This window comes from Sphaeramia orbicularis, chromosome 22, assembly GCF_902148855.1.
Source record: "Sphaeramia orbicularis chromosome 22, fSphaOr1.1, whole genome shotgun sequence".
Taxonomy (NCBI): Eukaryota; Metazoa; Chordata; class Actinopteri; order Kurtiformes; family Apogonidae; genus Sphaeramia; species Sphaeramia orbicularis.
In genome coordinates this window covers 15,729,402-15,754,224 of record NC_043978.1, presented here as the reverse complement: position 1 = coordinate 15,754,224, position 24,823 = coordinate 15,729,402, and the positions used below count along the sequence as shown (strand labels likewise).

The 24,823-nt window shown below is 35.5% G+C and overlaps 1 protein-coding gene across 3 annotated transcripts in view; it reads right to left on the bottom strand.

Moving 5' to 3' along the window:
* The window catches only part of slc4a11 (solute carrier family 4 member 11), a 403,848-nt gene that overhangs the window by 237,646 nt on the left and 141,379 nt on the right, over nucleotides 1–24,823 (bottom strand). For all 3 annotated transcript variants that reach the window (XM_030126744.1, XM_030126745.1, XM_030126746.1), the window contains exon 4: nucleotides 8,304–8,347. In XM_030126744.1, the coding sequence (XP_029982604.1) occupies nucleotides 8,304–8,347 (44 nt within the window). The remainder of the gene's footprint in view (nucleotides 1–8,303; nucleotides 8,348–24,823) is intronic.

The following is a 24,823-nucleotide window of genomic DNA, read 5'->3' as shown; positions in this document are numbered from 1 at the left end:
ATTATAGCAGTGATAAGTTATGTTATTATTTATTCTTAGGGAACTTTCCGAGGTTTGAATTTAGTTCATATAAAAAAAGTTCTGTAATTTTCTTGAAAATCCTTTTTTTGACAAAAATTTTAATGGATTTAGAAATTTAAGATGTTATACTACTGAACTCCAAAAAGTTTGAAATCATTATCTCAATTCTAATTTTTTGATTCAAAGTCAATAGGCGTGTGACTTGACCCAAATGCATCTTAAATGTGTTTTTCAGTTGTGGAACATCATTTTGCACATGTATATTCACACTGGCCAGGATATTTACAGAGGAGAATTATGGAGCTACAAATTATTAGACCATCAGAAGTCATCAAAAACAACGGTTATGCAATCCAGTACTAACGCCTGTGTGTATCATGTGACTAAAGCAGACAGAAAAGAAAACATGGAATGTCTAAAAGCACTGTTTTTGTCAGTACAATGCCATAGATACTGATGGAAGAACTGAAGTGATTTTGGTTATTATCAAGAAAACATGGAAAATGAATAGATATCAGCTCTGAAATTAAACTACTATGAGCTATTTTTGTTGTTATCATTATATTTGTCCAAACAAATGCACCTTTAGTTGTACCAGGCATTAAAATGAACAAGAAATTGAAGAAAACAAGGGGTGGACTAATCATTTTTTCTGACTGTAGTAAATACACACATCCATCAGTCTGATCCTTCACTTTTGATCTCTTTTCAGTGAGTTCCATATCAGACACATATTATTATTCAATGCAGTGAGTTAACCCTTAAAGACCTAAACAGCCGGCAATGAGCAAAAGCACCTACTGATGCAAAATGTTTAATAACTTTTGTGCTTCTAATCCTATCAATACATGTAAATAATGCAGTTTGTCATATTTCATGGTCACCACATATGCCCCATTTTTATAAACTTGCCTTTATGTGATGTTGTCTCTTTTTAATGTATGAATATTTAATTTTACCCTGTTTTGGTTCTTCATTTATATTGACATACATGATGTTGTTTTATCCCATTCCTTCATTTTTACATTGATTTGACTGCATCATGTTATGTAATCTCTGCCCTCTCTACTTCCACACATTCCAATTTATTCAGAGTGTCATGTTTTCGAGTTTGCTGTAAATATCTCTTTTATTGAGTTTTGTTTTCTACGTTTTAGTGTCTTTGCTTGTGTCTTTTTTTAATGTATCCTGCTTAGTCTATCAAAGCACTTTGTCAACTCTGCTTTTAAAGGTGCTATATAAATAAAAATTATTATTATTATTATTATTATTATTATTATTATTATTACTAGGACATTCAGAGGCTCTGTAGCCAAAAAGCCATGAAGTTAGATCAATGACAGTGGATGTAGACTCTTGTTTTTATGTTCAGTTAATGATATATTTTGCTGAAAAAGGCACATTTTCTTCAGTTTTCCCTTCTTAGATATAATAACCTTTGGGTTTACGCTGAGCTTTTATTAACATCTACATAATCAGTAAATTAAACATGGGAAAATACCTGAAAATGAAAAATGCAGAGGATAATATTATAATAAATGGTTATAAACCCCAGAAAAAAATATTAAATATAAAGATAAATTCATTCGGATTCAACAAAAATAGCTGTAGGTCTTTAAGGATTAAAAAACAGTTTCATGGTGAATAAACTCATTTTACTGTTTTACTTTCATAATATTGTGAGTAAATTTCACCACATACAACTTATGCCATTTTTTATTGAGTGTACTTCATTGCTCTTATTCAACAGGGTTTCTGCAGGTATCAGCAAATCTAACTGAATGTTTTTTAATGCCCTTTTTAATAGCACTTTAAACAAATTTAACGCCCATGTCCAACCGCAGATAGCTTTAACCAGGTTCTGAATAGTTCCTCCTCCAATCACTTCTGCCGAAACTTGCATTTTCCCATTTTCCGACATTTACTAATGTTCCCTCCGCTCTTTTGCCACAGCATGAGCACGCTCACAGCACGTTGTATTCCAAGCATCTGGTGTTGTGACTTAAAGGGTTCCACCTGTCAATCATCGCACTATACTTCTGATCAAAATTATTATAATGTTTATATAATCAAAATAAAATTGTGAATAATAATGTTTTTATTTCCATGAAATGCATTTCATTTTTTAATGCAGTGTTTTTCAACCTTGGGGTTGGAACTCCACATGGGGTCACCTGGAATTCAAATGGGGTCGCCTGAAATTTCTAGTAATTGATTAAAAAAATATATATATATATTAATAAAAAATATATGGTGAGTTGACAGACAATCCCAATACATAACAGACATGACAAACTGTGGTTGTGTTTATCTGTCAAATGTTCATTGTGGTCAGTTTCAGATGCTGCAGCTCTTTCATAATTCATAGTTTGAGTTCTTGTTTGTTCAGTATTAATTGTCAGCCTTGTAAATCCAAGCTGGACTGACTGTACATATCCTGACCAAGGAAAATCAAATTCTCACTTTGTGCAGTAATCTACACCTGGCTTTACTGCCTCTGTCCATAATAATATACATTATACAGACTAAATGTCCTCTAAAATTAACATTTATTTGCAACATAGTACAGCAAACTATTACATGATCAAAAAAGAAAAAAAAAGTCTCAGTTTTGAATGTTTGGGGTCGCCAGATATTTGTGATGTTAAAATGGGGTCACGAGTCAAAAAGGTTTAGGAACTACTGTTTTAATGGCTCTGGACATCGAATTTACTGCTATTTAATGCCATTTAAGGCCTTCATTTTCAGAAAATGTATTTAACCCTCTGGTATCCGGGTGCACCTTTTAGGCACACTTTGCACTTCGTTTTAAAAAACTTCATATTGTTTTTCACAATTTAAATAAGGTTAGAATTCAAAAGTTGTTCATTTTTGCATGATCTTTAAAATTCTGACCACTGACTAAAATGTGCACATTTAAACAAAAGAAAATTACCAGACTAGCATCTGTCTGCCAAGTGTGCCTAAAACGCACTATTTCTTCCATTTGATATGTATGATTAGGGCTGACCTTGATTTACTAAAATAAAATCAAATTAGAGCAGAAAAATAAATCAATATATAATATTTAATAGTTTGATTTATAGGTGTGCATTTTACGCAGACTTGGTGACAGATGCTAGTATTTTTGAACATTTGACCTAGTGCCAAAAATAATTATGCAAATTAACCAGTGTTGGAGTTAATCATTGAAATATGCCAGGATGAAAAAACCAAATAATATGTGATCCACTTTTTATGTAGTATATTGAAAAAAAAAATTTTTAAGTGTTTTTTCCATCCAAAAAAATGGTTTGTTTACATTACAAACACGGCATTTAAAGGATTAAAAAAATGTGACAATTATTGAGTATTTGGTATTTTTATTTACAGCTCAAGTTGATGAAATAGTAAAAAGTGTAAAAGAATTAAAAACAAACTGTATGAAAATTTTTTTGACATTATTCCACAAGTGTGCCAAAAAGGCACACTTGGTGCTTAGTAAGGGCCTTGCTGGACGGGATACCGGAGGGTTAAGGACTATTAATGCTTTACAATAACCCGCAGAAACCCTGTTCAAGGTGGTTTTAAAATAAAACTAAAACATCAGACTGAGCCAAACATTCCAGCAATCCATGAAAACATCTTCCACTGTTTTTGCCCCAAAGAATGGTCCTAACACATGATATAGATTCACACAAAAAAGACAATCAAATCACAACAGAATGATGTGTGCAAATTGAAAACAATGCCTCGGGCTAGCCCTCGGGCAACACGGCGCATTACCGATATTTTGCTGAAACTCCACAGATTGCTGACTTTAGAAAATCCACACATTGCATCAATAAACGCCGACCTCCCGAGGATTCGCTTATCGTGTCTTCCAGACCCGTTCTCGCACGATTTGAGGTGTATTTTAATTGGTGAGTTTGAGCGACCACAATAATTAAGCATTGTTGAATTATGATTCTTTGCGGTGTGGATAATCAGCTGCCGTACAGGTATAATAAATACCCCGCCGCCTCTGCTGTCTGATCCCCAACATGGAATAAAATAGGTGAGCCCACAGCCGAGCGAGCGAGCGGCATGAAAAGATAAACAGCTACTGTCAGTGGAGCTATCTGCTTGTCAGGTATATCTTATATAATGTAAATTGGATTGATTTCACAAACATGAGTGGAGCTCAAGTGTGCGTTGTGGAGGTGTGGAAAAACACATGCAGCAGTCTCAGACCCTGTAATGGATGACACTTCATATTAAATGATTCAGGACTTCCCTAAATGTAATGAAGCTTAGCGTAAGTTCAGCCTGTAAGACTTAGTAAATTTCCAAAAATACCCCCTCTCGTCTGTCACTCAGCGCTGCCACATAATCAGTCAGGACCGCACTCGTTACCTTCCACTTTGATAGGAAATAATTTCTCCGTGTCTTGTCCTGTCAGTTCGTGCATATTTAGAAAGCGGCGGCTGGCGCTTTGCTCAGCATCACGAGATCACTAAAACTTAAGCATCTCAACAGCTTCTTTTTGATCTCGATGAATAGTCAAATCTTCACCCCCTCAAACGGTCGCTCTCACTTGATGAAACTGATGCTGTCATTAGCGTGACAAGATACAAAGCGCTGAAATGTGTCTGCATCACATGCTTTATCCGCTTTTACATTTCCATTTAAAGAAAAGACGACAAGCAAATCTGATACCTGGAAATCTCGCGGCTCATTTTAAGAGTCTTTACACCTCGACGGGGAAAAGTTGAAAAAGGCAGAATGTCATAGAATTCCCCTGAACTCTATACTTCCAAGACCTTCTCAAGAAACATCAACAGTGGTTAATGATGAGAGACAAAACCCTTTTTGATCCTGTTTGAGTTGTATCATCAGCTATTAGGGGTTTAACGGTGCAGAAAGATTTTGGTTCGGTACGTTTTCAGTATGTTTTTGGTACAGTGAAGGGAGGGAGGGGGGATATGAGGGGGTGTGCTCCGTAACTACCTGTGACATTTCTACAAAATATTATTCAGTCATTTGTAGGGATGTCCTGATCGGATCTACAGATCAGTATCGGTTCCCAATCTGGCATTTTTACCTCGGCCAGGAGGTATTGTGATCACTTTGCTTCGTGTGTTTGTTTGTTTGCGTGTTTGTTTGTTTGTTCGCAACTTTACGGTAAAATTATTCCAACCATCTTTACCAAATTGTACCCACAGATAGGCCTAGGCCCTGGGACCAACCCATTAAATTTTGGGCCAAGTAGGCCAAAGTTCAAGGTCACAGCAAGGTCACAAAATCTACAATTTTCCTGTGTCTCATTATTGAGCAATTTTCGAAAATTCCTAAAAAAATTCAAAACGACTCTGATTCGCCTCCAATTTGACCCACCCATAACTTGTAACAATATCTTGTCTCTGGCGCAAAATTGTTCACATCCCCTGTGGAATGTGGACTCTGTGGACATTTCAATGTAACACTGAAAATCCCATTTACGACACATTTTTCATTCTAACTCAACAAATATTGATTGGAATTTGATATAATTTGACATACTGTTGAGCCGCATTATGTAATAAATTCCCATTATGTAATAAAGGTTCAAAATGTAATAAGAATGTCACGCCATCTTGTAATAAAGCCGCATTATGTAATAAACGGACACATTTTGTAACTAGAAGCACTCGGAGAGTGCAGACCTCCACCAAGGCTGATCAGTGCCCCCAGATATGATTTATTCTTACCAGTTGAACTGATAGCAGAGGTTATGTCAAATTTAATACTATCCTACATCAGCTGCCTGGTGGTAATGGCGTCACAAGCGCTAAATCTGATTTATTTTGCATCAATAATAAGCAACATGACAACATGATGAATGTAATTGAATTATATGTCACTTTATTATATTACCGTTACAAATGAACTGGTCACTTGTGTCTGGAGGAAGAGGATGTTCATGGTAAAGGTTTAGTGTATGGTGTTTGTTTACGAGGAAGTTCATGTGCTTTTTGGGGTGACACGAGAGTAGACATGACAGACTACAACTGCAACAATGGCAATGTGGCTGATCTGAAGTTGACAACAGAAATAAATGAAAAACTAAGACAGCGCAACATGTAAACTAGTGCTGCAACAACTAATCGATTTTTAACCCTATAATGCCAAACATATATTTAATTCATGAGTTTTGAAGCCCTCTACATGATCACTGTAATATTTTTTGTCTTGAAAAACCTGATGTATACAATTAGATACATGCAATACACAGATAATCCACCAGGGGGAGGAATTCATTCACCAGAGGCCTTTCCAGTGACACTACAAAACTGTCATTAATGAGGAAGGAGGAAGAACTTCGTCAATTTTGGAAAGGAATTACCAATTTGTTTGACATGTTTGTGTTATATTATGTTTTTGTTTGTACAAAAATAATAATATTTGAGCACTAAGGCTTGATGTATCAAATATGATACAAAATTGGAACTCATACATGAAAATTGATATTTGAAAAAATGTTTGTTTTTTGGTTGTTCCGAAGGACCAATAAAGGCTCCAGTTTCAAATAACTGGAATTTTCTGTTAATGATTTAATGGTTCAGGCTTTACAGGGTTGAAAGACTTGGCAACAAATTCGGCATTTGATTCGTTGGGTCTTGAGCACATAACAGAGGAAAACACAGAGGAGCATGGCTGAGGCTTCAGATGCTGGGCAGTCCTGTTTGGACAAAATGTAATGTGTCGTTTATGTAACAAAAGTTGAATATGGAGAAAAAAATGGCCAAAATCCTGCGGTGCAGTATGTTTAAGACAAACGGGGCTGCTGTGGCCACCGGGAACATTAGCTTAAGATAGCCTATTTGTCGTGATTACTTTAGCCCGGTAGCTAGTCAGACACTATCATCGTAATTACAATGTTTTCATCCATCTCCGTTTATCAGGCCGCCCAGGGCTCCACTGGGCCCTGAGTGAGAATATAGGTTAGAAGTTACGAAAATTTCCTGTAGACTCCGGAGAGGCATAGAAGCTGGGAATCGGACGTCCAAAGTTAAGTTTCATTTTCGGTTTGACATCAGTTACAGTAGTTGCGGCACACACCCTCAGGGTGGGGTGCTGTAAAGGGGGAGTAAACATGACAAATTCATGGGGCCCAGCATTACTGGGGGGCCCATAGAGCAGTGGAGGGGGTCCAGTGGATACAGGTTAGAAGTTGTCAAAATTTCGTGGAAGGTCCGCCGTGTAATAGAGGAATAGAAGCTGGGAGTTGGATATTGAAAGCATGTTAAGTTTCACTTTTGCTTCATTCCAGTGTTAGTTACGTTAGTTATGGACCGCACCCCTACATATATAACTGTTGCCCCTACCCCGCATACATACACCCCCAGGCTCCAACAAATCGATAAGATACTGGAATTTATAAAGGGCTTACATTGTTGAGTTTTCATGAGGCCCACAATTGCTAGCGGTCCCTACGTATATAACCCCCCCCCCCCCTTTTTTTTTTCCTTTTGCATTTATCCAGTGCATCGATTAGTTATTAAAATAATCTACAGATTAATTGATTATTAAAACCATCGTTACTTGCAGCTCTAATGTAAATACTGCAGGAAAACAGTCGTAGCTAACCTAATTACATTACTGCTAAAGTCTAACCCTATCTTAACAGCGCTCCTGCTTTTTCTTCTCATAATGTTGTGTTTATTGGTTGTTGTCAAATCCGCTTCGAGGTGTATTCCCACCACCAAAGGAGTGGAGTCACAACCCTCTCTACCACGGGCTTTAGTAGTCTCATTTCTTCTCCACAGTGAAAACCCACACAAGTCTGGTCATGATGAGGCTGCAGACTTTTCCACAGCTTTGGGCAGCTTATGGAGAAAGAAAGCTATGATAATGTCTGATTTGTAGTCCGTCTAATTATGCGTTCCCACAGTCTGTTTATTTTCTTGACTTGGAAAATTAGCTTTTAAAAACATCTTATGAGAAAGTGGTCATTAAGACTGAGGCTCAGGATTAAAACAAACTGTCTCTCAGCACTGACTTCTGTTGATTTTTTTTTTCCCACAGTGGCTTTAAGTTAATATACACACCCTAAGTTTAGATTATATACACAATACACCGTCATGGTGTTCTTCAGTGTCCTGAAACCCATGACTTATTCCCCATTTTTTTCATTTTAAACCTTCAGAATCCCCACTCTGATGTTGAAACCAAACTATGGCTTTTGCAGCGTTGTTACGTTCCCATTATTTCCCCAAAAAGACTTATTATTAACATATTATTTAACAGATTTTATCAGGCTTAAATTAAACATGTGTGCTTACCTTTCTTGATGTATTCAGTAACACACAACCAGAGTCATCCGCATCTGAGGAATAAAGCAAATTGGTACAATTAGACATACAACAAATACAGTTCAGTGATCTGCACACTTAAATACTTTACACGCCATTAGCTGCAATCCGGCATATTTACGTCTGCTGTTGTCTCAATAAAGACGTTCATTAATGTGACATTCATTAATGTTCGCTGTCCTGAGCAAATAAACTAAAAAATAAAAATAAATAAGACATATAAGGTAACATGAAGCCATTTCATTTCCTGTTCACACTCAACCAGAGGCGATTTCTCACAGACTGCAAGTGAAGCTCAGCTTCCCCTAAAATTACGAAAATTAAATGGTTAAATATGTACAGTTGTGTTGACATTTCACTGACTACAGATGTGTTAGAACACGTTCATCTCACAGATGAGTTTGTTCAGAATCAGCTTTATCACAAATCAACAGACTCGATGTTGTTCACTTCTCATACATTCCCGTGTTGCTGTTTTCTCATACATCTCTGCTCAGTGCATTTGCCCGTAGACGCTCAGCGTCCATGCACTTCAATGGGACTGAGTGGAACAGTTTTTTTCATTGCCTCAAAACTGGACGGTAATCAATAAATGCCACGATGTTGTCCCACCCCCGGACACTCGGCGTCTCTGAGGGTGAATGGAGCTGTGGGCGGAGCTCGGCTGGGCTGAACGCTGGGCTTCCACGTGCTGATTGGAGGATCAGTTGAAAGGCTGAATCCCGTTTGATTGACAGCTATTTTCAGATCTACTCCTTCACTGACACAGTTCAGTTTAATACCGTCACACATTCTGCTGTGAAATCGAGAGAGAAACCACTACGAAATTACTTGTTCATTTCTTGCACTGTAAATAAAACACACTCATTGTACTTCCTTGTTTCAATTGAACATAATTTCAACGTTTTCTTGTTTAGTTTGTACGATAAGGTCACTGACCATTTTCTTAAAAAGGAACGGAGGGACGAATTTATGTTTAAATAACTTGATTTTTTTTTTTTTGTTTTTAATGTCAGCCGACAATGAGCTTCCCCTCTCAGAAAGATGAGCAGCCACCACTGCACTCAACTATGGACAGAAGGTTCTAAAGAATCATTGTTTTTTCTAAAATTGGATGCAGAATTATCAGGATATATTGTAAGAAAAGTACACCTCACATTTTTCTGAAGTATTTTATTCTCTTGAATTAACAAAAAGATGACAGGCAGTATGATTGCAGGTCGGGCTGCATGATTAATCATTAAAAGATCACAATCTCGATTCACACATGTACACAATCTCATTTCTAAACACAGATGATTTTTAAACATTTTATTTCATGGGCTGCATTACAAACAAATGCCCACAAATGCAGAACCGCCGCCTCCTCCCTCAACCAATGGTATAGCGTCTTTACAGCATGTGACCCTGCTGCTGTCGGCTGCAGCTGAGTGAGGAGAGAGTGAATTACAGCGGAGGAACGTCTGCAGTAAAGACAGTGAAATGGAAAAGTTCGCATTCAGCTGTGTTAATCTCATGTCAGTCTTTTCTGTCGTCCAGGTCCAAGTGTCTTTTCACTTTCACTTCTCTGACTTCTGTGCTGTTCTTCTTCTTTTCTTTTCTTTGCCAGTGAGGATAACTCAGCCTTTATAACCAAGAATCAAAAGTCTCGCCCTCTTCAAAAATTTTACATTAAAAAAATTCCATTGTGCCGGCTGGGAAGTTTCTTTGCACTGCAAACTTTCACAGATCAGCTGACGTCGCTTAGCAACCGGGACCATAAGTGACCGGATATGTGATATGAAAGACACGAATCAGGGTTAAAAGAAACCACTTTCCTTGACAGTGGTGCAATAATCATTTTGTGACAAAAAAATCGTGCCAGAGAATCGTGATCTCAATTCTAAGCAAAAAAAATTGTTATTCACATTTTTGCCAGAATTGTGCAGCCCTAGTTTTAGGTTTGGAACCAAAGTAGTACTGTGTATTTACCAGAATTATTACTTTTTAAATCTCCAGATCAGTCCTTGCTTTTGTTAGAAAGAATAAAATTCATGTAATAAATCTTAATACAACATTAATACAGTGCATTTGCATTTAAAAGCCTCTTTAAGTAACAGAGCTTTCAGTATTGGTAGTGCATATTCTGAAATAAAGATCACAAGTAACAACCCCTCGGCCATTAAAGAAAAGAAGCCCGAGACTCTTTTTTTTTCTTAATAGTGATGAAAATGTCAAGAGGCGAGTCTCTAAATGCTCTCATTGAACAGGGATTGGAAGTTCTCTGCTGATAAAGCTTTAATGCACACGTCTGTGGAGCTGAGGCGAGTGCTCAGATAAAACACAAAGGTCTGGATTTTCCCAGTGTCGGAGAAAAAGAGGAAGGAGGAAAAAGCTTTTATGTTGGAAAACAATACGGGGACAAACGGAGGGATATGAGGTTTTCATCACACTTCAGTCCCTTAACTAGTAGACTGTCAGTACCCTGCTGACTCTCATAAAACAGTCCGCCACCGCTGTTACATAACACAGTTATCGCCGTTTACTGTGGGGAGGATGTTATTAGGTTACCATGGGCTTTCCTCCTCTGCTCCGCGTGATGCACTGTGTCGGCTCCGTCTGGAAATCAATCAGTGCTTAACTCCTCCCTCCAGCAACGGAAAGGCAAGAAAACCCCCCTTTAACAAGCCAATAAGCCTCGGGAAACCGCCAGGATATCATAATATCAATAATCCGGCCACAAGTGAACATTTCTGGATCAGCGGTGGGAGGAGGGGGGCGTTTTTACCATGCCAAAATCCGAACCGTCATAAAAACCCCTGCAGGCAGCGCAGGACGACAGCCAGCCCCAGCCCCTACCTCTATGATGAGACTATGGCGTGGGGTGGGGGGGGTGAGGGGGTGGGGGTGTCGTGTGCAGTGGATTTGGTTCATCAAAGCTTCACAATCAAAAAGCACACGGCTCGGCTGATCCGCTCCCACTGGGCCGAGGGAGCGGCGGCTCTAATTGCTGTCAGGCTGCAGCCGTAAGGAGATATTCATATATTCATATAAGATTACCTCGTCCCCAATGATCACCTTTTTTTAATGGGCTCTGTACGTCTCAATGTAGTGTGTGGCTTAAAGTAATCCAGGAAAGATTCAGGGCGAGGGATTAGGCAGAGGAAGTGTTAAAATGTTACAAGTGGCTTGTTTTCCCACTTGGCTTCTTATTTGATCAATGGACCTCTATAGCTGTTAATTACGCTCACTAACAAGTGTTATATAATCTTATAGTGCCGCGTTGTATTAGTTGAATCATCGAAGGTTGTAGGGCGATGAGCGAGGATGGTTGGATTCAGAGAAAACAACCCCACAAAACCAGGCTGTGTACACGTAAAAGAAGCGTTAATCCAAATTAAGGGGAAATGACATTAGCTCTAAGGCCAAGTCCACACGAAACCGCATCTTTTCCCATCCGATATTTTCAAAAAAGAGCTCATTTCAGGAAATATCTGCATCCACATGAAAGCAATGAAAACGATGTATGAGCAACCTGTAAATTCTTAAGTAAAATAAGAGCAATGTTAACAATATTAGGCCTTAGTTTATCATTTATACATGTGAATCACAACTTAGAGGTCACAGTGGAGCTACAAATACACAAAACATTAAATAACAGGCAGAATATCATTAAAATTCCACATACTTCTCTTAAGAGATTTCAGGTTATTCATGTTTTTGTTTTTTTTTGTAAAAGGCTAGTCTGTAAATCAGTGGTTCCCAACCTTTTTTGGCTCATGACCCCATTTTAACCCTTTCATGCATAGTGGTCAGTACAGTGGACAGTTATTCTACAGCTGTTCTCTTATATATTCATGGGTTTTGTTGTTTTAGTTCCATATCAGCCAACACAGTGGACGCTTATGCATCATCTCATACACTGTAATTCATACCATTACTGTAATTTTGCTGTTCTTGATAAACCTGATCTGCAGTAACATGTTTCAGCATTAATCAATTATTTGTTAGGAAAAAAAAGTGTTTTGTTTTGTTTTTTTTTTGCATATTATCTCCATGAAAAGAGTAATAACTGGCATTAGAATAGGTTAAAATGTGAGAAAACATCAGATTTTATTTTATTTCATTGTTTTCATGTCACTTTCTGATATTGGGTTTTAAACATGTGTCTTTATTTCAAAAATTAAATGCATGGACATTTTTGTAACTCCATGAAAAAAAAAAAAAAAACTTGATCACATTGTTTTTTTTCATGCCTATGGAGGAATAAAAACATTCAAGAAAAAAATTGTAACTAAGGTTCTCATAATTAATGCATGAAAGGGTTAATATCAAAAATTTCTGGCAACCCCAGACATTCAAAATGGAGACATTGTTTTTGCTAAAATTAATTTGTTTTTGATCATGTAATAGTTTGCTATACTATGTTACAAATAAATGTTAATTTTTGAGGACATTTAGTCTATATAATGGATATTATTATAAATGGAGGCAGAAAAGCCAGGTGTAGATTACTGCACAAAGTGAGAATTTTATTTCAGTCCAGCTTGGATTTACAAGGCTGACAATTAATACTGAACAAACAAGAACTCAAACTATGAATTATGAAAGAGCTGAAGCATCTGAAACCGACCACAATGAACATTTGACAGATAAACAGAACCACAGTGCTTCAGTTTCAGCTTCAGTTTGTCACGTTTTTTATGGATTGTGATTGTCTCTGTCAACTCAACATATATTTTTTATTAGTAAGTTTTTTATTTTTATCAATGACTAGAAATTTCAGGTGACCCCACATGGGGTCCCGACCCCAAGGTTGAAAAACACTGCCATAGACTATAGAACAACAACAACAATTCTAAGCAGTAGATCCAAGATCATGTAATGAATATTGTTAGCTATGGTTATTTGTCGCTCATTGTAATGAAAGAGTAGCCGAAGATTTTAATTCAATATTTCCAATAAGCTCAATAGCAGTTTAGTCGTACAGACGAAGATACGAAAAATAAAATTAAAAAAACATAAAAACACAGAGGAGAGGAAGTCTGACTGCCTATATTACATAATACTATGAGTAAAGTGTACTGTGTTGAGTAAAATGTTCATCGTGCAGAGATGAAGGGTATATTTGGGGGGGGGGGGGGGTCAGGTCTACAGAGCACCATCGGAGTCGAAGATTTTTCACAGCAACTTCGAAGAACTAGTAGCACGAAAACACATGGACACTAAAACACAACACTGGACCTAAACTTGGATCATCAGCTTTCTCCATGAAGGACAGTCCACTACACTGAGACGTACAGAGCACATTAAAAAAATTTAATTTCATTCCATCGTATCAGGTTGTGATGCAAAGTCAGAAATGCCCAGTTCTTCTAAACCGCCCCTCTTTAGATCCATTTATTTTATTGAATTTCTCTGCAGAATTTATTTTGTTATATCACATAAATGTCATTGCCTGTACTGTATTCAATGGTACAATAAATCATTCACCCTTTCATGCATAGTGGTCACTCCAATGGACAGCTGTTCAAAGGTGTTCTCTTATATATTGATGGATTTTGTTGTTTTAGTTCCATATCAACCAACACAGTGGACGCTCATCCCATACCCTGCAATTCATACCATTACTGCAACTTTGCTGTTCTAGATAAATCTAATCTGTAGTAACATGTTTGAGTGTAAAAAAAAAAAGCTAAATGTTATTAGACTGTAATTAACAGTTTTGTTTTTAAACAAAAAGTTGGGGTTTTTTTGCATATTATTTCCATGCAGGTATGTTAAAATGTGAGAAAACATCATATTAGCAGCATTAAAATGTTTTTATTTCATTGTTTTCACACAGTATATCAGTAAATACAGGGTGGGGAAGCAAAATTTACAATATTTTGAGGCAGGAATTGAAAGACAGTGTATGACCAGTTAGTTTATTGAAAGTCATGAGAATTTATTTGCCACAAGAAAATTGACATAATAGAAAATGTTTTTATTCTATGTGTCCTCCTTCTTTCTCAATAACTGCCTTCACACGCTTCCTGAAACTTGCGCAAGTGTTCCTCAAATATTGGGGTGACAACTTCTCCCATTCTTCTTTAATAGTATCTTCCAGACTTTCTGGTAATAGTTTTGCTCATAGTCATTCTCTTCTTTCCATTATAAACAGTCTTTATGGACACTCCGACTATTTCTGAAATCTCCTTTGGTGTGATGAGTGCATTCAGCAAATCACACACTCTTTGACGTTTGCTTTCCTGATTACTCATATGGGCAAAAGTTTCTGAAAAGGTATGGATAATAGTGTTAGGTATGATTATGACATCAATATATGTTTGGTTTCAAAACAATTGACGTAGTGCCTGCTGAGAAAAAACAACTAAATGTTCATTGTAAATTTTGCTTCCCCACCCTGTACATGTTTCTTTGCTTCTAAAGTTAAACACATGGTGTCCAGCTGAGTGGACATTTTTGTGACTTCATGAAAAATAGGTTCATGAAATAAATCAATTGACTTTTTTTTTCTTTTCATGCCTTAAGAGGAATAAAAACAGTCAGCAAAAAAATCTTGATTAAGGTTCTCATAATTCATGCATGAAAGGGTTAAATTAAGGACTGTAACATGCTTTTTCATGAAGTATATCAACAAAATTTAGCTTTTATTCTTATAGACCTTATTGAAAGAGAAATTCATGTTCTCAGGAAAATCTTATCAGTTAATCGTTATTCGATCGATAAGGTAAACCAACCGATGATTAATGAATCAATTGATAATTTACATCCCTATTCAAGACATCACTAACTTAAATCAGAGCTGAAAACTGTGTTATCTGATATCAATGCGCATGTCTGTAGCAGGGACAGCAGCTACAAACTCGTTCATGCTCTCTATGGAACGATGCTAAACTGCATCAGTGATATCCAGCGGATGAATAAACACATTCAAGCCCAGAGAGCCGAGGCAAGAGTCTGTAAACGTGCAGATGATGTGTTTGACTGTATAGGCTGGTTTACGCTGCTGGCTTTGACATATGGCCGATAGCCTGGGGCCGGTAGAAAAGTCTGTCAGGTCTCGTTCAGACCAGTGACAGTGTTTGTGCCAATGACTAGCAACATTTAACACAGTTAAAATGCCGCGAGCTAGAGAGTATAAAGTGTGGGTGTATTTCACTGGAAAGGACTCCAACACCAGATTGTGCAATAACTGTTGAAAAACGACGTGTAAATGGAGGAAGACGTTAGCAGCAGATTTCACGCCTTGTTTCTGAGCTCATTGTCTTTGACAGATGTAGAGACGTAACAATGGACACGATACAACTCATCATCTGTCATGACTTTATTTAATCACAGTCAGAAAAGTATGTTATAAAGACTGACCTAAGTGAAGTTAGAATTGTAATTTACTCACTAGACTTGCAACATGAACGCTACAACAACAACAACAACAACAACAACAACAACCCATGATGAAAATAATATTGATTCGTTTTCAGAGCTGGTTCTTTTGAGGGTCACTGCTGGAGAAATTCAACTGTCAAAGACCTAAACAGCTACCGGCAACTAAAAATACCTAGTGATCTAAAATGTTTAAGGTATATTGTGAGAAAAAAAAAAGGGGGGGGGGGTTACTTGCATATACAGGGTGGGGAAGCAAAATTTACAATGAACATTTAGTTGTTTTTTCTCAGCAGGCACTACGTCAATTGTTTTGAAACCAAACATATATTGATGTCATAATCATACCTAACACTATTATCCATACCTTTTCAGAAACTTTTGCCCATATGAGTAATCAGGAAAGCAAACGTCAAAGAGTGTGTGATTTGCTGAATGCGCTCGTCACACCAAAGGAGATTTCAAAAATAGTTGGAGTGTCCATAAAGACTGTTTATAATGGAAAGAAGAGAATGACTATGAGCAAAACTATTACGAGAAAGTCTGGAAGATACTATTAAAGAAGAATGGGAGAAGTTGTCACCCGAATATTTGAGGAACACTTGCGCAAGTTTCAGGAAGCGTGTGAAGGCAGTTATTGAGAAAGAAGGAGGACACATAGAACTAGAAGCACTCGGAGAGCGCAGACCTCCGCCAAGGCTGATCAGTGGCCCCCCCCCGTGGGCCCCCCCACGCCAATGAGGTTATGTTTTTGCCAGGGTTTGTTTGTCTGTCTGTCTGTTTGTCTGTCCGTTAGTGTGCAACATAACTCAAAAAGTTATGGACAGATTTTGATGAAATTTTCTGGTCTGCACCCCCCCCGTGGGCCCCCCCACCCCTGATCACCACCAAAATTTAATCATTTCTTCCTTATCCCATTTCCAACAAACCCTGAAAATTTTATCAAAATCTGTCCATAACTTTTTGAGTTATGTTGCACACTAACGGACAGACAGACAGACAAACAAACCCTGGCAAAAACATAACCTCCTTGGCGGAGGTAATAAAAACATTTTCTATTATGTCAATTTTCTTGTGGCAAATAAATTCTCATGACTTTCAATAAACTAATTGGTCATACACTGTCTTTCAATCTCTGCCTCAAAATATTGTAAATTTTGCTTCCCCACCCTGTAATTTTAATTTATCACAGTTTTAACTACACTACCGGTCCAAAGTTTTAGAACACCCAAATTTTTCCAGTTTTGTATTGAAATTCAAGCAGTTCAAGTCCAATGAACAGTTTGAAATGGTACAAATGTAAGCACGATAATAAAACAAATCATAGCATTTGTGATTTAATGGAAAAACCGACATTACGCACTTCTGTTTTATCGACATTTAGTAAATATCGGTGAAGTTTTGCGCAGATGTCTGATGGAAAAGCCACTATTGATCAGTATAACATGCCTATATGTGTGAATGTGAGTGTGAATGGTTGTTCGAATGAATGAATGAATGAATGAATGAATGTTTTTATTGTTGTGTCTTTCATAAAAACATGCCCAGCCCTTCCATGGGCTTATAAGACACCAAAAATACAAACCAAAACTCAAATACCAGACAATAAACACAATAGATATGAACAAAACAATGTACTGACCTATTTAAACAAACACATCTGCCGCTTTTTCCAGGCTTTACAAACAAATAATGCTAATTTATATACATTAGAACTAAACAACCATTTCATCTCGTCATCATCAGTGCTCCAGAACATATCAGGATTTCAGATAAACATGTCCTCAAACAAAGAGGCTCTCAGTTCATCATATAGAGGACAATAAAAAAGAAAATGTGATTCATTTTCCACTTCCCCCAAATCTGGTGAACTGGTAACAGGACGAAGCATGTTGGAAAATGGATGGATGTAACTGCACCTGGATGAAAATTGCTTGGATAACAGCTTGCATGTGTCTAGTGTTGCTGCAGTGCCATTATGAGCTATAAATCAAAACCTACCATTAACCATTTCCATCAAGATTTACTCAATGTATTTAATTCCCTCTGTCCTAAACCTGTGATTAGAAATATTTATGATTTATCTCACGCATAATGCATTATTCCTTTTGTCTATCTCACAAGTGTCAAATTTGGCCCGCTAAAGGATCCAGTCTGGCCCTTGGGATGAAGTTGTGAAATGCAAAATTTATACTAAGATATTTACAATTATTCTAGTTTAGGTTCCACATTCAGACCAATTCAATCTCAAGTGGGTCAGACCAGTTAAATACTATCATAATAACACTGGGTTACAAAAAAATGTTTTTTTGCAAGTTGTCTAGGTTTTTTCAACTGAATTAGGACCATTTTGCACCGCTAAATCCAAAAATGACATCTGTTTTTCTCAATCGGGTCAGGTTTTTTTTGTTAATTTGATTTTGAAAAATTTGATCTTCTCACAAAATTGATTACATTTTTGTGACTTTATCAGTTAATTTTTTATATAGTTCTCACCCAAAATAGGTTTTAAGAGAAAAAAAATCATTTTCTAACAGGATTCCTGTTAGGTACAATGGTGTGTTCACCGCAGATGTAGCAGAATACGTCAGGCTTATTTTTGCAAGATCTTCTAGTCGAAGCCATTTCATTCACCTGTAATATTAAAAAAAAAACATTAATCATAAATTGGCAAAAGTAAAATCTTCAGAACTGGTTTATTGCAAGAAATATGAAAGAATTTTGTATCATATGATGTGAAAATCCCCATAAATGTAAGCAAAAATGTTAAAAAGCCAATATGTAGCATAGTTCAGAAAGTTGACCTGATTGAGCAAAATTAATGTGATTTTTGGATTCAGCACACCAAAATTATCCTAAATCAGCTCCAAAAACTTCAACAATAAATTTGTTGTTGACCAGTGTAATCTATAAATACTCACAACTCCAAATTTCTCTCTTTGTAAATGTAAATATTTTCATGTATTTACACTAAAACAAAGCATAATTTTACAAAAAATGTGAATAACCTGTAATGTTTTAAGAGAAGTACAATTTTAAAAAATCTTCTGTTTGTTATTAAATGTTTTGTGTATTTGTAGATCCACTGTGATCTGTAAGTTATAATGAACATGTGGAAATAATAAACTGAAGCATATTTCGATTCATAAGGTTCTGAATCGATTAATCATGACTCGATTCGATTCAATATCGATTCAATTCAGTATTAACTGATTGATTCAGATTAATTTAGTGATACCAAAGTACAATTTTGAGTTGTAACCTGATTATTTGATTCCTGCAGTCATGCAACACATCAATACTGGTGTCAATATTGATATTAGAAAGGAAATAAATATGACATTTCAGCAGGAAGTAGCTGAATCTGCTCTGAAATAATGAACAGGACACAAACATGTCCATGTTTTTACAGTGGATCAGAACGGACTTGGTCATCTTTATTCTGTTTTATGGCTGGAGGCTACTACACATTGATTGATTGTTGGTCGGAGCGGAGTGGGGCTGGGGGGTGTGCGCGCTCTGTGAATTTTGGTCGCGGAGCATGTACACTCTGCCGGGGGGGGTAGCGTTGCGGTCGGACATTGTCACTTTCCTCTTCCTCTAACTCCATACACAGTCATAGGTGATAGTATGGATCCAAGTTATTATTCCAAGAACAACCGGCTTCCGCGACTCGCCGGGCTACCAGTTCCTTCACACTGCGGGTTCGAGTTTAAGGCCGGAGGACCTCCAGCAGAGGGGGTTTCCCCACCGCGTCTTTTTCGAAAGTGAGACCAAGTCTTCCTCAGGTGTTCGGAAGACGGAGCCGCCCGCAGTTCCGCGTACTCCCGGTCCTGCTCTGAAAAATCTGTCTCATCCATTATTAATCGATTACGCAAAATTAAAATGAGATCAATCCAAGATCGATTAAATGGATTTTTTTTACCCAGCCCTAATTATTATGTTATTATTTTACTGGTGTGGCCCATTTCAGATCAAATTTAGCTGAATGTGGCTCCTGAACAAACATAAGTTTGACACCTCTGGTCTATCTGGAATAACAAAAACTCATTTTTACCAGAATTTCATCTTCAGTTTAGTCTTTGAAGTATTATTTTCAAAATCTAAAAACAAAACAATTAATTCACCACAGATCTATACATGTAGCTTTAATCAAGTGTGAAATAAAGCTAAAACCCTCACCTCACAAAACAAACCTTCTGGCAAATATGTGACTTTTTTTGCAGACTTTGTTTCCCCAGAAAACGGATTCTCAGGCAGCTTTCTCTGCGGCTGTTTATCGTTCCCTGGAAGGATTCTGTAACAAAACACTTTGATGTCTTTTGCCCGTCCCTGTCTCCAGCACAGGAGACTATTAGGCTCTCCTCTTACTGTAAGTAGCTCAGTGTATGAGTGTCATTTCTATAAAATGTAAAAGAATCGGACTGATTACCATAACAGTGGCTGGTTTTTTTGACTTCAGAAACATGGAATTACCATTGGGTATACACAGCTTCAGGAGCAGACTAATACAGAGCATCTGCTGCCTCATGAGTCTGACTCCCACACTTCATTTACTGCACATTTTCTGTCCCTAAATGGCAAAATTCTAATTACAGAATTCCTCTTTTATCCAAAACCAAATGCTGGATGTTTTTTTTTTTTTATTAACTCTCTTCCTTGTCCAAATATTTTGCATTGAGCATCAGTTAAGCATTCAGGACTCATTTTTCATAGTTACACAATTGTGCAAACACTGTTGGAGAGATTTAAGTCTGAATACAGTTTAGAGCACACAAATTATATTTCCTTAAAAAATAAAAAACAATATAACACAACATAGGTAGAACAACAATAGACTAATACATATCAGAACTCTTCAACAGTTCTGACCCCCACAGACACCCCCACCAGTGGGGACCGCTCACTCTTCGACTTACATTTTATGTGTTTAGGTATGAATTACTACATCTGATTCAATCTAAAGCTGCAAGATCAATGTCAAGGTCAAAGTCAAGGTCAAGTTTATTTATATAGTACATTTAAGACAACGTAAAACGCACCAAGTGCTGTATAAATCTGCAGATTCAAATGCAAGACCTACAAAAATTAGTCAAATAAGAATAAATATAAAATTTACTACAACTAGTCAAATAAGAATAAATACAAGATATACTAAGAATAAATACAAAATATACTAAGAATAAATACAAGATATTCTAAAACTAGTAAAATAAGAATAAACACAAAATATACTAAGAATACATACAAAATATACTAAAACTAGTAAAACAAGAATAAATACAAGATATTCTAAAACTAATACAATAAGAATAAATATGAGATATTCTAAAACTAGTAAAATAAGAATAAATACAAGATATTCTAAATCTAGTCCAATAAGAATAAATACAAGGTATACTAAATCTAGTCAAATAAGAATAAATATAAGATATACTAAATCTAGTCAAATAAGAATAAATATAAGATATACTAAATCTAGTCAAATAAGAATAAATATAAGATATACTAAATCTAGTCAAATAAGAATAAATACAAAATATTCTAAAACTAGTAAAATAAGAATAAATACAAAATATACTAAAACTAGTAAAACAAGAATAAATACAAGATATTCTAAAACTAATACAATAAGAATAAATATGAGATATTCTGAAACTAGTAAAATAAGAATAAATACAACATATACTAAGAGTAAATACAAGATATATTAAAACTAGTCAAATAAGAATAAATACAAGATATTCTAAATCTAGTCCAATAAGAATAAATACAAGGTATACTAAATCTAGTCAAATAAGAATAAATATAAGATATACTAAATCTAGTCAAATAAGAATAAATATAAGATATACTAAATCTAGTCAAATAAGAATAAATACAAAATATTCTAAAACTAGTAAAATAAGAATAAATACAAAATATACTAAGAATAAATACAAAATATACTAAGAATAAATACAAAATATTCTAAAACTAGTAAAATAAGAATAAATACAAAATATACTAAAACTAGTAAAACAAGAATAAATACAAGATATTCTAAAACTAATACAATAAGAATAAATATGAGATATTCTGAAACTAGTAAAATAAGAATAAATACAACATATACTAAGAGTAAATACAAGATATATTAAAACTAGTCAAATAAGAATAAATACAAGATATTCTAAAAGCTCAGCATAAACCCAAAGGATATTATATGGAACAATGAAGAAAATGTGTCTTTTTCAGCAAAATCTATCATTAACTGAACATAAAACAAGTGCGTCCATCCACTGATATTAATCCAACTCCATTGGTTTTAATGGTGAATCAATGTTGTAGAAGATGACGGCGTTTCCACGGTAACGATGGAGCCTCTGAACGTCCAAATGGGTCATATCTGATGACCATGAAAAGATGTAAAACTGGATTTTACACCAATTATTTACATGTACAGATAGAATTAATGGTTCAATAATTATTAACCCTTAGGAGTCTGAGCCTATTTTTGCCGTTTTTGAATACTTTTGATTTTACCTTTATATGCCACATTAAAAAATGTTCATCATACCCATGTTTGTTTGTTGTTTTTTTTTTCCTAGCACAACGTCACCCATTATATTTCCACTCTGATATTCTATATCAACATACAGGGTCAAAAACGCACAAATATATAGACTCAGATATGAAAAATTATATAATTTCTTGCACAAATACCACATACATACTTAATGAACCTTTTCAAAGACTATAAAAATGAAGGTAAGTTCCAAATATATTTATATATTTGCATTCAGTACATACTGACAACATAAATCCTCACCGTAAATAATATATACATAAACATATATATCAAAAGACCGGATCTCCGTACACTCTGTGGATCAGCAGTTATTAAACATTTTATTCAGTGGATTCTTTTGGTCGCTGGTGGATTTTATTATTAGTATTTTATTTTACCAGCTAAAATTAATTGAGAACAGCTTCTCCTTTCCAATGATGACCAGGCAGGAGGCCCCGACAGACAAAAACAAAGACAAAACAAAACAGAACAAAAGAAAAACAGATAAAAGGAAACAGCACAGATGAATCCAAGACTCGCAAAGTTAAAAACAACCAAAATAACTACTAGAGTGTATGTTTGGGTCTTTATGGGTTAACCCTTCCATGCATGAATTATGAACACATTAATCAAGATTTTTTCCTAAGTGTTTTTATTCCTCTTTAGGCATTAATAAAACACATCAATTGAATTTTTTTTATGAACCTATTTTTCATGGAATTGCAAAAATATCCATTCAGTTGGACACCATGAGTTACATTTGTGACGCAAAGAAACATGTATTTACTGATATATAGAATAGAATAGAATAGAATAGAATAGAATAGAATAGAATAGAATATGGTACATAGAATAGAATAGAATATGGTACATAGAATAGAATAGAATAGAATAGAATATGGTATATAGAATAGAATAGAATAGAATAGAATAGAATAGAATAGAATAGAATAGAATAGAATAGAATAGAATATGGTATATAGAATAGAATAGAATAGAATAGAATAGAATAGAATATGGAATATAGAATAGAATAGAATAGAATAGAATAGAATAGCCTTTATTGTCATTGCACAGAAGTTACAACAAAATTGCAGTGGGGCCACTGTGCACCACATAATAATAAAAATACATATATATATATATATATATATATATATATATATACATATATACCAGTGGGATCACAACAATAAAGACTAAAAATGTTAAAATACAGTGTGCAAAGTTAAGTGCAGTGTACAAAGGTTGTACAGGTGCAGAAGTTGTGTCAGACTGTGTGTGGATGTGTGTGTTTGAGTCCATGGGTGTATTGTGTGAAAACAATAAAATATATATTTTTAATGCTGCTAATCTGATGTTTTGTCACATTTTAACATACTCTAATATTAGTTATTACTCACTTTATGGAGATAATATGCAAAAAAGCCCTTTTTGTTACAAAAAAAAAAAAGTTAATTACAGTCTAATAACAATAACAAGAAATTGACTTAGACTCAAACATGTTAGTGCAGATCAGGTTTATCAAGAACAGCAAAGTTACAGCAATGGTACGTCCACTTTATTGGCTGATATGGAACTAAAACAATAAAATCCATGACTATATAAGAGAACAGCTTTGAACAGCTGTCCACTGGAGTGACCACTGTGTATGAAAGGGTTAAACAGTGGGAGAGGAAGTGATGCTGATTCTCAGATATATCGGACACACCCGATATGATAAGGAGGGGTTCTGTCTTAATGGGAACAGAATGATTGATTGATTAAAATCTTTATTTCGAACATGTAGACAGTGAAACTAAAACAAAAATCAACCAATAAAATATCAGTACTGGTGCATAAAAGGTTACGTAAACAAAATAAATAAATAAATAAAATAAGTTAAATTAAATTATGCATGCTCAAAAAGGAGTAGGAAGAAGTAGAAACTGATATTCTCCTACCAACAATCTCTATTCCTTATGATCACTATACAGCAGGGGTGTCAAACTCATTTTAGTTCAGGGGTCACATTCGCCCCAATATGATCTCAAGTGGGCCGGACCAGTAAAATAATACCAGTGAAAGAAGTAAAATTACATTATGATAATGTTTATATCTACATCGTTTCCTCAAAAATCTGAAAAACGTCAACAACTTGAAATGTCTTAAGAAAAACAAGAGCAGTTTTAAAAATATTCTGCATCAGTTTATCAGTTTATCCTTTACACGTGTGCATTACAACTTCCATTACAATTACAAATACACATAATACTGATAAAATTGCATTTAATTTTCTCAAGACATTTCATGTTGTTCATATGTCTTCAGGTTATTCACATTTTTTGTAAAAGGATCGTTTGTTAATGTAAACATTTTCATGTAATTTAACTTTTTTTTTTTTTTACACTAAACAAAGATAAAATCTGCAGTTGTCATTATTTATAGGTTATTATGACAGTATTTTTCTGGTCTGACCCAACTGAGATCTAATTGGTTTATATGTGTATGTAAAATGATTTTTACACTATTGATTGTTAATATCTTTCGGGTAATTTTTGCATTTCACAAATTCAGCCTGGATTGGACCGTT